Source organism: Suricata suricatta, chromosome 11 (assembly GCF_006229205.1).
Source record: "Suricata suricatta isolate VVHF042 chromosome 11, meerkat_22Aug2017_6uvM2_HiC, whole genome shotgun sequence".
NCBI classification, from domain to species: Eukaryota; Metazoa; Chordata; class Mammalia; order Carnivora; family Herpestidae; genus Suricata; species Suricata suricatta.
The window spans coordinates 94,357,701-94,373,696 of record NC_043710.1 but is presented as its reverse complement, the minus strand read 5'-3'; the positions used below and the strand labels follow the sequence as shown (position 1 = coordinate 94,373,696).

General features: G+C 41.8%; 1 protein-coding gene across 8 annotated transcripts in view; it reads left to right on the top strand.

Moving 5' to 3' along the window:
* GRIA4 (glutamate ionotropic receptor AMPA type subunit 4) overlaps nt 1–15,996 on the top strand; it is a 552,500-nt gene that overhangs the window by 475,925 nt on the left and 60,579 nt on the right. For all 8 annotated transcript variants that reach the window (XM_029956122.1, XM_029956117.1, XM_029956119.1 and 5 more), the window contains 4 exons: nt 4,398–4,556; nt 9,704–9,871; nt 11,002–11,106; nt 15,541–15,651. In XM_029956122.1, coding sequence (XP_029811982.1) covers nt 4,398–4,556; nt 9,704–9,871; nt 11,002–11,106; nt 15,541–15,651 — 543 coding nt within the window. The remainder of the gene's footprint in view (nt 1–4,397; nt 4,557–9,703; nt 9,872–11,001; nt 11,107–15,540; nt 15,652–15,996) is intronic.

Below are 15,996 nucleotides of genomic sequence, written 5' to 3'. Positions count from 1 at the left end.
CCGATTCCTTACCTATCCGTCACCTCACCAAGCAAAAACACAGACATGTACACCATCCATGCCTCATCTAGAAGGTAAGGAAATTAAAATAAGATGACTTGTCCAATTGATGTCCGAATGGTGACTAGAACTTAGTTTCCAAGTTTTGCAGATTAGCACATTTTTGCTCAAGGGCAGTCTTGACCCCACTCAAGATTCCATGAACTTAAGACATTGTTTTACCTCTTTCTTTGTGTTTACTGCACTTTTTTACTTCTGCATTGAGTACATCTGATTCCACCATGTATACACTTGATCACCAAAAATGCATACTTTAGGTCAATTTCTTAACAATCAGTTTTTAAAAGACATTAAAAGGAAACCTCTCTCATCCTCCCTGACAGCCTTTCTGTTGACTGACCAGAGCTGTGTCAATATGATTTAGTCATCCTTTGAGTCTGAAACGCCAAACAGCAGAAATGTAATCAGAATTAGACAAATCCTAAAGGGCGAGCATTTACTGAACACCTATGATGTGATCAACCTGCAGATTTACATCAGCAGTCGGCAGGAGATCTGAAGTCCTGTAGTTACTAATTTCCTTCTGCTTCTTCGCCCCCAGAGGATGCATGAACTATAAATGGACATTAAAAGGAGAACCAAGTGGGAGGTTAATCTTTCCTTAGGCTGTCAGTGTATTATATAGAGAGACACTGTAAAGTTAGTCAAATTACTTACTTAACCATGGATTTCACACACATACACACACTCTGAAGAGTTACAATTCTATAGCAGTGTCTCCCAGAACCTTTTGTCCCTACTTCAGTTCTCTGGGTAAAAGCTGAAGTCTCAAGAGCCACCAAAGTAACTGTTTCCAAGAAAACTGCTTCAGAGTCTAGATCCTATCACTCTTCTATCTAAACCCCTTTAAAGTACATGAAAGGAAAAATATTGCCTGTCCTCAAGCCGACATGGCTAAAATTAACTGAGCCACCCACCATTCATTCAGGTCATAACTGAAAGGAGTTTAAAATCAGATGCGGTGATATTTTTTCCTTCACCTTCAGCAGAGCAGTAGGATAGAATCAGAGAAATGTGGGCTGTTATTCATCAGTTAGACTTTACATCACACGGTTTTTTCTGAAGGCTGCACCTCTGCCTCGGTAATTTCCAGCTGTGGGAGAACACAGCAAGAGGAAGCTGGGCAGGCCTTCGATTCCAGCCACTGATGAAAGAATATAATAACGTCATCAATTAGCAACTAATGCACTAGTAGAATCACTGTGGCTTTTAGAAAACCGATTTTATTTTTGGCCTGCCTGTGGATCTGCCTATCTTCTCATAGAAGCAAACAAATGTTCGGCTGACATTTTACTAGCTAGAGATTGATGGACAGTGTTTTTCCCATTTCAGAAACATAGATTTGCTTTCTGGTGTCTAGTTTCTTTCCCAGTGAAATTAGAATGTTACTGATGAGCTGTCAAATTAGCTGGCACTTAATAGGCATGAGATAAATATTTGTCGAGGGAATTAATTAATAATAGCTGTAACTGGCTGAGCTCAAACTAGATGTGCTGGCTACTCTGGTATTGTCACTGTCATGTTGCACACGGAAGACCTGAGGCCAGAGAGTTATGGAGGAGGGGTCAGGGCCTGGAAGGTTTTCTACAGGATCACCCTCCCTCTCCAAGAGGCATTAGTGATAGATACCAAAACTGAAAACACATACACATATAAGAACACACAGGAGCAAAAGGCAAAAAAGGCAAATGCAAGGCCATCTTGGTTCCTACACATAGGGTGTGTTTTCTGCATGATCCTCAATGTTTTGCTGTAATCTTCTGAGCCTATGTCTCCTTGTTTATAAGAGAAGTCTAATATGTGGATCTATCTCAAAGCTTATGAGAACTAACTAGATAGCCTGTATGAGGTGCTCAGCACGGTGCCCACATGTAAGACGCCCAGCATCAATGGTAGCTATAAACACACGCTCCTGGAGTCTTTGGTAGCAACTTTGTGAGCACTGGGCCATGCAGCTAATTCTGCGAGGTCGTCTCCTATCCTGAGCACTGGGCCACGCAGACGACCATGCAACTTTGCATAGATGCCAGTAGACTGGCTGTTTGTTCTCAGATAGCCACACAGCAATGTATGTGTGTAGCCTGCTTCGTTATTAACAAAAACACAGATGCTTCCAAAATCAAGGCTGAGACATATTCCGGAAGAGAGACCTCAGGTCTTTCTCTTCTCCCTGATTCCTGCACGGGTTTCCCCGGTGACTGCAGGCTCACTGCTGCACATTTGATTTTTGCCAAATAAATAGATAGATGGATAAACAAAGCACTTTTCCTTAGTTCCTTATTCCCACAAGTGAATCAAATTCACATTTTAAGAAAGTTACTAGGGGCGCCTGGGTGGCTCAGTCAGTTAAGCGTCTGACTTCGACTCAGATCAGGCATGATCTCATGGTTCATGGGTTTAAGCCCCACGTCGTGTTCTGTGCTGACAGCTCAGGGCCTGGAGCCTGCTTTGGATTCTGTGTCTTCCTCTCTCTCTCTGCCTCTCCCCTGGTCATGCTCTGTCTCTCTCAGACTCTCAAAAATGAATAAACGTTAAAAAAAAATTTTCAGTTACTGAATTCTTAGAGAAACCAAAGAGAATGCAAATAAGGATGCTACAAACTCATGAGCACATGTGTGTTGGGGGTGTTGGGGAGAGGCGAACTTTTCTCTGAACCAATACCTTCGATTTTTGTTAATTAGCTTACGTAATAGGCTTCTCCCCTCTCTTCTTGTACTTGCCTATTTGTTTTATGATTTGTATTTAGTATTTTTGTAAGGCGCCTTAAATACTTAGCAGAAAAAAAGGGGCCAGGTATAAAAAAAATTGGATGATAGATAGATGGATAGATAGATGGTAGGAAGGAAGGGAGGGAGGGAGGAAAACGAGAAAACAAAGAAAGAGAAGGACACCAGGGTGGCTCAGTCAGTCAGGCGTGTGCCTTCAGCTCCAGTCATGATGTCACAGTTCATGAATTCGAGCCCCACATCGGGGGACTCTCTGCTGTGCACACAGAGTCCACTTCAGATCTTCTGTTCCCCTCTCTCTCTCTGCCCCTCCCCAGCTCGTGCTCTCTTGCTCACTTGCTTTCTTGCTCTCTCTCTCTCTCTCTCTCTCTCTCTCTCTCTCTCTCTGTCATAAACAAATAAAAATTTTTTTAAAAGTGAGGGGGAGCACCTGGGCAGTTGAGCATCCAACTTTAGCTCATGTCATGATCTCACAGTTCATGAATTCAATCCCCCTGTTGGGCTCTGTGCTGACAGCTCAGAGCCTGGAGCCGGCTTCAGATTCTGTGTCTCCCTCTCTCTGTCCCTCCCTGATTTGCACTCTCTCTCTCAAAAATAAATGAACATTAAAAAAAAAAACTTAAAAGGGGCACCTGGGTGGCTCAGTCAGTTAAGCGCCCGGCTTTAGCTCAAGGTCATGACCTCACGGTTCATGGGTTCAAGCCCCATGCTGGGCTCTGTGCTGACAGCAACTCAGACCCTGGAGCCTGCTTCGGATTCTGTGTCTTCCTCTCTCTCTAACCCTCCCCTGCTCACGCTGTCTCTCTCTGTCTCTCAAAAATAAATAAATAAATAAATAAATAAATAAATAAATAAATAATTTTTTAAAAACTAAAAAGGAAAGAAAGAAAGAAAATAAATGATTTTCCAAAATTTTTGAAACTCAGACAACTACCTGTGGACCAAGAGACAGAACAGTCTTCCCTCAAAGTTCCCCTGGCCCACCTGGGAGACACCATCTTGTTTCCCATCACACAGAAGTCCACAAATGGCCCATCTAGCTCTCTTCTCTTCCATTACCACATCCCAGGGCTTTCAGGGTTGTAGTGACTCGTATAATCAAAGTTTCCACCCTCCCTGGCTCAGATTATTGGCTCTGTCTGCTTTTAGACCACTTCGTAATTAAACTGAACCCTCCTAAAAATGTGCTACCCATCACATACTGAAAGTATCGTAATAACTTGATATTCACTTCACATAAGACACATTTCTATATCTCTACATCAGAGGGCTATTATGCCCTCAATAGGAGACTTTTGGGTACTGTCATTTTCATCTCCTATATCCCCCTTCATGCTTCATAAAAGGCATTCAGAGCCATTCAAGAAATACTTGTTAAATTGAGTTGAACTGAACTAAAAATATTTCTATCCTTTCCTCATGTATTAGATTTTGGATGACAGAATTTAACAGTTAAGTTGACCTCATTAAACCCACCACATGTTTCCAGCAATTGCTTTATTAGAAATCTAAATAGATGTACATGTTGGTTATTAACTTATGTTACCATTAAAGAGCTGAAATGTATAATTATGAACTAAACTTAACAAACTATCATATTGATTTCTATAGGGATTCAAGGACATTTCTCTTGAGAGATTTATCCATGGTGGAGCTAATGTTACAGGATTCCAGCTGGTTGATTTTAATACGCCTATGGTAACCAAACTAATGGATCGCTGGAAGAAACTAGACCAGAGAGAGTATCCAGGATCTGAGACTCCTCCAAAGGTATGTATTTGTTTTCATCCTATGTATTTTTAGTATTTTTAAAATATAAAGTAGGAAATTCATTATGTCATTGTTCTAGTAAGTTTTATCAGGCATAGTTAGAGCAGAAGCATTTTGTCATTATCACTGTACTGCACAAGTTTTTAATAGTTTCTAAATTTTATATGTAAGAGCAAGGTTGTTAGACATTAACTGAAGCAGTTTACTATGACCATTATTACTACTTCACATATAAATTTGTGAAGAAATTGTGTGCTTTAAGACAATTTTTCCTTCACCTCATCTCATCTCAGAGGTGAACACCCCTTGGTAACTGGTCCACCCCCAAACCACCACTAAACAAAAACGATATTTGCAAAGTGATTTATAATGAGTAAGCAAACTGGGGAATTGATAGAAATGTAAAATGCATTAGCTCCTGCAAAATTTCTCTTTCAAACTAATAGTTAAAGGTCAGGTTGCTTAATTTTGCTGTGATTGATATTGCGGAAACATGTTAGTGGTATCCACTAAAGAAGCTGGCAGACTTCTCATAGCCCGTTTTCCCTCACCTGAAACAGAGACAACCGCCTTAAATATCATGTAAATAATGGCATAGTGTATCTTAAACTCAAACTTAGTGGCTTTGAGCGCCTACGTAATAAGCAATTCTCATTCTCAACATGTGCTTATTCTTTACTGTCAATGTTTTCTTCTAAAAAGTTTTCAGATGTCATTTGGAAATTTAAGCCTAGAAAACTGTAGGTAATGTAGATCTAGAGGTCAATAGTCTCATTTCTTTCGTTCTCTAAATATAACACTTTCCCCACCAGCCATGTTAGTTCCCCTCAGTAAAACAGGAATTTGGCTGATCATATCATCTTCACTACTCTATAGAATCATAAAATTTCAAGATAGAACATATATTGAGTATCTGCTATGTGTCAAGCACTATATTTCTTCTGATTTATGGACTAATAAATACAGGTTGTTAAACAGGTGTGTTAATTGGCTGTCTCTGACTTTGCAGGATGCCCAGAATTCAATTATGGGCTTCCTGAGTCTTAGACAAGTGCATTGTCTGCTGTATTTTACCACTTTCCGAACTTGAATAATATATGTGAAAGCATATTAAAATGCCAAAATATTTTCAAGATGCAAAAAACCCTCCAAATTAAAAGCACCTTGAGGAGTCCTCCAACTTTCATTCAAGTTCAGAGATAACCCTCCGCAAAGCCCAATTAGATCAAGCGTTAGTTAATGTACAAAGAGAGGGCTGGAAAGCTTACTGTGGGATTCATTTCTGATCCTGACACTTTGCCATATGGCATGTCACCCTCATTCTGTTGTCTGTGTGCAGACTTCCTTGCACTTCTGCCCCTCATGCCGACCAGTCTGACCCTTCCTTCCTCACCCCACCCATTGTCAGCCCATCATTTAGCTGGGCATTTCTTCTGTAAGCCATCTTTCTAAGATCTTATGACCCTTTGAGCTATAGTGTCTAGAATGGGCTTCAAACGTCTTGGTAGTGTTTTGTAGCTCCTTGTGAATACTAACGTCACCATGTGCTTAGAGTGTCCACTGTGGTCCTCCCCTCTAGGCACACTGATATGGTCTGTCATTCCCTATCTTGCCTTGAACCCATCCCAGTGTCTCCTATTTAATAACCTCCAACTAGGCTTATCTATGCCACAGTGTGAGACCCTTTGTTTTGTATATAAAAACATAATTTTCTCATTTTTCACACGCTTATTATCAGGATGCTAGGCACTTACCATTTCATAAATATGCACAATCAGTTTTCATTATACATGGTAGTTATGGTCTATAAAGTTGCCACGAATGCTGAGTGCACTCTGAACACATCCTCCTACGGGAAATACAAGGGTAAGTTCTATCAAGCCTCTGGTCATAACATATTTGTCAACCATTCAACACATAACATATAACATATTGTTTTAAGTCTGTTTAAAGACACCCTATTTAATGCATTGTGGATTCATTAACATTGAACTCCTAGCCAGCAGCAGTATCACTCATTCCTCCATAGGACTTAATCCAACACACATCTTGTCTCCACAAGGCACAACACAGCCTTCTTGCATGTAGGACCACTACACAGCACAGTCACACTACACTTCTGGGTCATCTTAAAAAGTAAAATCATCAGTAAAAAGTACATCACTTTGGAAAAATCGGGCACGAAGTAGACCACAAGAGGCCCCATGTTTACAGTATGGGAGCTTACGCAAGAAGGCAGAGTGTTGCCTAGCTTGATTGTGTTGTGTGACCCTATTTTTCACCAACTCCACACACGTCAGCAAATGACCCCCTGCGGCTATTGATTTGGACATTATAAACAAATTTTAGCAAGTAGGCGAATTTGTGAATATCATCCTCCATGAATAATGAGGATCAAATGTACTTAATAGATTTGTACTTGATTTGTGTGTGTGTGTGTGTGTGTGTGTGTGTGTGTGTCACCAAAGACTTGAAACATAATTTCTGATTTTGTCACCCCCTGCCCTAAAGGAAAGGAAATCTTCTGGAACAAAGGTTCTCCACAGTGTAGGCCGAGCACATCTTTCCCATCATGGGTGCTTCTGCTCTCTTTCTGGCCAGCTGAACCGAAATAGCCCTAAAGTTTTCCCTCCTTACCATTCCTTGTGTCCTTGCTCCCACCTTTGCTGTCCTCTACCTTTATTTCCAGCTGTCCAAACCCAACCACCTTATCTGAGCCTTCATCTCAAATCCTACTTTCTCTATGAAGCCTTTCTTTAGTCTCCCAGTAAACATGATCCCTTTCTCCTGTGTAATCTCCATATTATTGGATTGTGTCATTCTCACCAAGGACTTAACATAATTTTTATATATTTATTGTTGCACTTCTCTAAACTCCTTTGGAGCAGTAACCATGTAGGACACATCTTTATAGACCTCACCATTCCTAGCCAGTGTCTAGCACATTTTCCAAAGAGTTCTCCGATGTGATATTTCATCCTTGCAACAACCACAGGAAATAGTACTGTTATCTTGTTTGGTTTGGTTCTGCTCCGTTTTGTCTTCCATAGCTGGAAAATGTACACATTCCCATAAAACTAGGAGTAACAAACGGAGTTAGAATTGATGTAGTTCTTTTCTCTCAAAGCCCGGGCTCTCAGCACTGCACTATGATTCTGCCAAACTCTGTCTTGCTATCTACGACCCCCGGTAACCAGAACTCACTTCACCATGGTGATCACCCTCTAAAGCAGGAATAACTCTAGGCCAAGACCAAGTTCTACCCTGCCCTAAAATGAAGCGTTTATTCAGTAAGAATTTTCTAGATGCCATGTAGAAGTGTGCGCCCATAAATCTGACTTCTTGGACGTTAACACAGTAAGACATGTGGAAGAGAATTATATCCTTTGAAAAGGTAAAACCTATGTGAACCCCTGCACCTTTCCAAGTCCCACCTCTGTGACCTGTCAAAGGCCCTTGCTGCTCTTGCTGGCTGTCTGCTCTGCTCTCTATGATTCCTGTTCTCTTTTCGAGTTCACTTGTTTCATGAAAGTGGACGGACCTTTGAAAACACAGCAAGCCCATCGGCTTTTTGGTGCCATCGCTTCTCAGCTTTTTTCTCCCAATTAAAAAAGCAACAATGTTGTTGTTGTTGTTGTTGCTGATGATGATGTTGTTGTCCTCCTTGATCCTAAAATACCAGCATTGCATTCTTCTCAGGCCTTTTACATCTTTAGTAAGTTCTACTTTATTTCTTGTTTGTATTTTCTTACCTTACAAAACAACAACAACATGGTTTGGTGGCTTTCTTTACTGAGACGTCTGGCCCAGGCCCGGACGGAGGGGGACGTCATCCCGGCTGTGAGCGGGCATGCCTGCCCTTACGCCTGTCTCGTCATGTCTTCGAAGAATATGTCACAAGGCTGGTAGTTTACAGGTCTCCCATGCATCTTCCTGCTGAAGCTTTCTAATTAGGCTTTCTACATAGAAAGGTTCTTCCTTAGGATTTATATTCTTGACCACATCCACGTTTCATTCTCTCTTCCCTGGCTGGTGCCTACTAGTCACGTTGCCTAAGTTTACTTTCTGCAATTTGAATTTCAAATTGTATTTTTCCCTTTGCAAACAGCAGAGCAGGGGGACATCCCTGACTTTTCACAGCACAACACCGCCTCCGGTGTATTCATCATAGAGAACTGGCCATATGGAATTCCCAGAAGAGATCTTGCAGGCTTTTGTCATGACTGGGGGTTGGCGCTCTGCCGCACTTTGGGAAAATTGTGCCGTTTTCCACGTGTTCGGGAATGACCAAGTCAAACCCAACACGTATTCCCTGTTCTTTTTATTTGCAGCTTAAGCAAGTTACATGTTCTCGGTTTTTCCTTTCATTTCCTGTCCTTAATAATTTTTCCTGAGGGCTTTATCTTTTCTCACAGAGAGGCGAGGGGCATCATGGGAAAGCACAGGGCCCTCCCTTCACCTCTCCATGTCAGCCCTATGTTAGAGCGGACACTTAGGGGAATGACCTAACATCCCCACGCACGTGGACACCAGACAATAACTATGTGCATTCTTATGTGTACAGTGACCAGTACACACGCTTTTATTCTATAAGGAGATGTTGTTTCTGGCATCTTGTGTCTAGGTGACAGTAAACATTCTCACAGGCTTCTGAGAAACCCAACCAACATATACATTTCAAGTCAGTAAATGCACAATAAATCTTAAGGAGCTCTGCTGGGCATTTCGGAAGGGGAAAAGAATGAGGTGCCCCGACCCTCTGGACTCAGCCACAGCACGTGACCACAGGGAGATGGTGGCAATAATGCACATAGGTGCTTGCACTTTTTCTCTTTCTACTCAGACACAATGAAAAGACCTCACCAAGAGGTGTTTTTCTCACCCAATGGAAAACTGTGCATTAAAATTTCTATTTTTCAGAGTGTTTTCTCCTTTTAAAATCAGAGTGGTAAGATTTGGTAAATACTCCTTGTTATAAAGTGATAATAGAAATTTCTGAAGATAGAGTCAATTATCAGTGATTTAACTGACCTTCGGACATGAGGGTGCTTAATGCCCCCTCTTGGGGTGTTAGAGGGCCCCCAGACTGTTCCTGGTGACTGATAAGATTTGATCATTCACCATTAAAATCACTTTCATTTTGTTAGTACACGTCTGCTCTGACTTACGATGGAGTCCTTGTGATGGCTGAAACATTCCGAAATCTTAGGAGGCAGAAAATTGATATTTCAAGGAGAGGAAATGCTGGGGATTGTCTGGCAAACCCTGCCGCTCCGTGGGGCCAGGGAATTGACATGGAGAGGACACTCAAACAGGTAACTCACAGTTTTATTTAAGTTCAGTTTGGCTCACAGCCCTCAGTGTGGCCTGTCCAAGACAATGGAATAATTTATCTGAGAATAAATCTATATTACAAAAGCCATTATCATTTTCGAGAGGTTTCTAAATAAAATACGGGATAGAATGCAGTTCATGCCACAGTAGTAAACAATCCCATGTCCTAACGATTTCAGACAATGGGGGTATTCCTCAGTCACACACACGTCACATGAGGAGAGGGACTCTGCCTGTTGTCATTACTCAGGCTGACACAACAGCTACCAACTCAGATGCTACAAAGGGAAAGAGAGTTATGGAAGGTTTCTAACTGGCAATTAAATGCTCTGGCCCAGTGGTGACACCCATCACCTCTGTGTACAATTCGCTTATTTTAGTCACATTGATGTACCGAACTGCAAAGGCTGCAGGAAGTACTTGCTATCTTGGGACCAGAAAGTCCAAGAACCAGAGATGTTGTTTAAACGCTGCTAATGACTCAGTAGATCTTTAAATTGTCTTGTAACCTTGGATTACATAATTTGTTTATTTTACTGTGTTTAGATTATACTAACACTGTTTTTCAAATGATTAATGTAATATGTGTATAGTTTTAATCTTACATTTTAAATGTTCCAGAATACCACCATGAATTCAGATCAGAAGTAAAAATGAATTAAAAGGAAATTTGGAATAAAGTACACTTGGATTTTTTTAATACATTTGTATTTTAAACTCCTCAAGGCTTAATTTTAATATTATCAAGGAGAATATGATACAGCATGGTTAGCAGGACTATTTAATGTATTATGTGAGTACATAGATAAAAAGCAACTATAAACAAACAATATTTCCTTTCCCATAGGCAATACATCAATACTAAGGAAGTATTCTTTATCACATAAAAAACAAAACATATTCATCTTCAAGTATATATCAGAATTGCTTATATATCCCTTTGATTTACTTCTTTCAGATTATATCCCAGCAGCTCAAATACCCTAGGGTTTTAGTAGTTATTTATAGCTTATAGTTATAGTTATAGTCATAAGCCTAGCAGGTGAAGTCAAGATTTCTGTAAGCAAAATGGCAAATGAATATATGTATGGGTTTTGTTTTTCATTCATAGGTTCGAATTCAAGGACTGACAGGGAATGTTCAGTTTGACCACTATGGACGGAGGGTCAATTACACAATGGATGTGTTTGAGCTGAAGAGCACAGGGCCTAGAAAGGTGAGCCACACTCAACCTGTCTTCTTACTTTGCATTTGATATTTTTAAAGGCTTATATGTAATAGGTAGCTGGATGTTCTACATTGGTTTTTAAATGTGAGTACTTACAAATAGTATTTTTTTATAATCTGTGCTGAAATAAATTACTGTGTCATATAATTGATACTCAATGGTGTGCCAAAATGGAAACAAACTAATTTATATACCATTTATATCTTTGATTCAAAATGGAAGCAATATATTTTTTAAAAAAGACTTAGAAGAAAATTTCAACAACCAATATTTACTGTGTAGGAAAACATACCTTGTCGGTAAGACATGTCCTCACCTCCATGTATTTATGAAATCATCAGAGAGAACAAAGAAAACATATTTAGAAGAGACTAAATGTTCTTGAAATAAGCAAGTAACCACATTCCAGTGAACAAAAAAAAAGACGAGATTCAGATTCTCGGTCAGCCAGTGGGATAGAGAAACACCTGAGAAACTCTAGTCGAGGGGATGGCCAAGCTGGACAGGAAGCTGCTGGTGCCAACTTCCTGGATTTCGGAAGCTAACTCTGCTAGTCTGATGATGTGACTGGACATATCAGTGGTCATCTGAAAACTCAACAAGTACTTGATGTCATGGACCCAGACAATCTGACCACAGTAGTTGGCTATAGACACTTGAGACCTAACACATAGAATTTTTAACATTCCTTTCACTAGGATTAGCTAGGATGCCCAAGGAAAGGCGTGTTCAATCACCTTATCTAAAAATTGTCTCAACCCTTGACCATTTTTAAAAACTTTCTCATGTATAATTTCCTGCTGCAATGCAATAATCCTAGCTATAACTTACGAAATGTCTGCTGTGTCCCAGACACTGGACTTGGTATGACTTAATCCTCACAACAAACATGTAGTGGGAGTACAATAAGCTCCCTTTTTCCAGTGAGAAAACTATGGCCTGACAGGTTAAGGGTCCTTGTCTAAGGCCCAGCAATGAGAAAACAAAGACCTTAATTCAGATGCGTCTGACTCCAGAACCTTCTACATCATTACCCCACCCAAGCAGACCTGCTCTGAAGGAGTTTACTTTCTCGTGAGGTAGAGTCTAGTAAGTTCCATGACAGTTAAAGAGAAGGCATGTAGAAATCCTAAAGAGGAGGAGATCCCTTCCAGCCAGAGGAAGACAAATCAAGGCAGGCCGTGTGGAGGAGGGAGGCAGGAAATGAGCGTTCGGACAGGAGGAAGTAGAGTCTGGATGTGGCGAGAGCCTGAGGCCGGTCAGGAAGGCAGGACAGTTCAGGTCACACGTGGAAAGTGTCCGAGACTCTCCTAGTTGTGTTTTGCGGCAGTCTGTCAGGGGATGTGCTTGTGCACGGGTGCAAGAAGGAGAGATTTGGAGCCGCTGTGGAGACCACTCTTGGCATCTCAGCCTCCCAGGGGCATCTCCTGGAGTGCAGGCTGCCAGCAACTGCAGGGGGAGGGGGGACCTGTGGCCTCCCCGGACCACATGGGGAGAGCAGGCGACAGGGCACCTGGGGAGCAGGGCTGTCCTACAGGCCCCTACAAAGACTCTGCCCGCAGCAGGAGAACGAGATGTGCTCCCAGCAAGAAACGTAGCAAGTTTGTGTCCACACCAACTGTACCCACTTCGTCCACACAGCCAGCAACAAGAAAGGAGGAGGCCCTTTGGGGCAAAATCCTGCCAGCCACGGAGCAGACAGAGCCCTCCAAAGGCCCAAACAACCATTGGCTACAGCCAGGCACACTTTCCTGCCACACACCAGACTTTGCACAAGTTGCCACGTAAACAGAAGCTTTCTGAAATGCAAAAGACTACCCCCTACTCCACAAAACAGTAAGTGCGGAGTAGAATGACCTCTCCGTAAAAGAAAGAATAAGGTAAAAAAGTAGAGCCGATAGCAAGTGAGCTATTTACAGCGCTGAATTCTTCCGTGGCCTGTTGCTCTGTGATGCCATTGGCGGCGCCTAGGTTTTTGGAGGGGAAGGTTGAAGAGTAGGTTGGGAGAGTGATGTACATCTTCCCACTCGGCTGACATCCATCTAAGGCTCTTAAAAGAAATGCGAAGTGTAAAATCGTGTAGACTCATCCATCTTCGTTTTTTCCGTGGCCGTGAGCAACTTGGGCATTCTGTCAGGCATGTTAAACTTAAAAATGAGCTACCCCAAGAAACAGTCTGCTAGCGAAACTCAGCGATATGTCTGCAACGTGGGCTATCGTTCTTGTAAATGGAACAGTTGCCAGCAAGGGAGCTCTCTCTGAAAATAGATCAGAACGTGTGCCCCTCGGTCTGGCTGACTTCTGTGACAGAGGCACTGATAAAGAGACTCGTTAAGAGGCAGCTGCAAAGTCCTTTCTGAAGGGCCAGCTGCTGAGTGTGGTGGGACCCTCCCCTCCGGTGGGCCTCCGGAAGTTCCCTGCAACCGGAAGTGCATGGTGCGGGGATTCTCAGTTGGAAACATTGTGTTCATCCAGAGCAGGTTACATGTCAGACACAGAAGTGGAAAACTGATGTGTATTTTTATATTTAATCCACACAGCAACCTGAAAGTGAGATGTATTTTTTCTAATTTTATTTTTTTTAAGTTTGTTTATTTTTAAGAGGAGGGGAGCGAGGGAAAGGGAATCCCAAGCAGACTCTGTTCTGTCAGCACAGATCCCTATGTGGGGCTCAGTCCCCCAAACCGTGAGATCATGACCTGAGCCAAAATCAAAAGTCGACACTTCACCAATTGAGCCACCCACAAGCCCCTATTTATTCTCATTTTAATGAAGAGAAAAGTAAGACCCACAGAAGCTGAGTAAGCCGCCAGGGATGCTCAGCTAGAAAGAGGTGGAGATGGGGTGGAAACCGGGGCCTACCGGGCTCCAGAGCTCATGGTCTTGATCCCCATGAAACCTGTCCATCCCGGGGCCTGTAAGAGTTTTCTTTAGGGCTGGTATGGGAATTAATGCATATTCTGGGGGATAGGCCTGTTCATATCAGCCCTCCCGGGAACAAGCTTTAAGTAGAACAGGGGCTCTTCATAGCCCCTCAGTCCTCCCCCGATTCTTACAGCACAGGCAAGGTTCACTGTAAAAACAGAGATGTTTACTCACAGCATGGCGCTGTGAGTCCAGAGAAGACAAATATTTTTCTGACATCCCTGCCATTTTAGTGATTTCAGTTCTTCGCTATTTTTGATCTAGCATTACAAAAATATCCTTCACAATTTCCATCTCTAGGAACAATAGCGCTCCATCTGATTAAATGAGATCAGGCTTGGGAAAAGTTGTTGGTACGCTGTAAAATGTTGTGAAGAACAGAGAGAGAAACTCCATCTCACCTGAGGTTCTAGGTCCAAACTTAAGGTTCCTTTCTACAGGAGGTGACCCCTATATCATTGTCTGCTCTAACTGACTCACTTCACAGTGAGTCCATGGTCTGATGAAATCTGCCATGAATGGTCCCATACCCCAAGCCACGGCTTTCTTTTTGCACAGAATTACAAGTAAATATAAGGCAAACAGATCCAATTCGGTAGAGTTTTGCTTATTATCTTAACTCGTCAGCATTTCTAAATCATTTATCTTTTAAGGATAGAGGGTCATGAAGCCATGGGCCATTTTTAGATGTAAAATGTCAAGGTCTTGCCAACATCTGAGGACTGTCTGGGAAAGTGTCCCAAATCTGTGGGTTTTTTGTTGTGGGAACTCATCAATAAGGAAAAATGCCATTCCTAGAGAATGAGCTGCTGAGACCTGGAAGGTGGCTGTCTCTGAACGAAGTGCTAAACAGTGAAACCTATTTTCACATCATAGGACTGTCACGCGGAGAGAATTAACAGGAAGCATGTTAACTGACATGTTGCTTTTTTAGTTGTTAAGTACATGTAGGAATTGAGGGTGTGCAAGGCAGTGGGTGTACGCCACAGAGGTGTTATTTGTTTTTAAATTAACTTTTTCACCGAGTTCTTAAATAAACATCTGCTACAAATAGATTCCGGTGGGCACCTGAAAACAATTGCTGAGCTGATATATGCTCATCATTTCAGCTCAAACTAAGAACTATATCAAACCATATTAATGAAAGTCAGTTTCCTCCATCTGTCCTGTGATTATCCATACAACATGTGTGGGTAATACAGTGCCTCTTTCTGACATGTTAATGCTCACTTCATCTTAATATGTTCACAAATACTAACACAATACTTAAGAAATAGTTAAGTTTAGTACGTTCACAAATACTACGTTTTTGTTGTTAGTAAGTACCATTAACATCAGAAAAATTAGAAAAATCGGCTCATCATCAACTAAGAAAACTCCCAAAACCTTTTGGTCTCCTTTTATATTTGCTTGCCTATTAGTATACCCTATCGTTCTAAACAGAGCTAGAGAAAGGTGTTCTAAAACGTGTCTTCAACAGTTTCCTCTGTTTGGCAGGTTGGTTACTGGAATGATATGGATAAATTAGTCTTGATTCAAGATGTGCCCACTCTTGGGAACGACACAGCAGCTATTGAGAACAGAACAGTGGTTGTAACCACAATTATGGTAAGTTTTGGTCTCTGCTTTATGCTGTTCCGTCTTGTCCACAGGCAGATTTAACTCCCCAGCCACTGGGAGCAGGGTGGCGCTGCGTCGTAGCTGGGGTGACATGGGTCAGGGGCCACGTGATCCACTGGAGTCCGTCGAGGCCCTGAATAGGTTTGTCCTGAGCTTTGAGTACTTTCGGTACTTCTATTTGTATTATCTTTTGTTGCATAGTTGTTCTTGGAAAACATGCTAAGATGTTAAAAATTGAAACTGTCACACTCTAGTTAGAAATGTAGGAATGTAACATTCCAAAGGACATAAGAATGAACAAGAAAAATTCAGCAAGCAGTCACAGAAAAACAT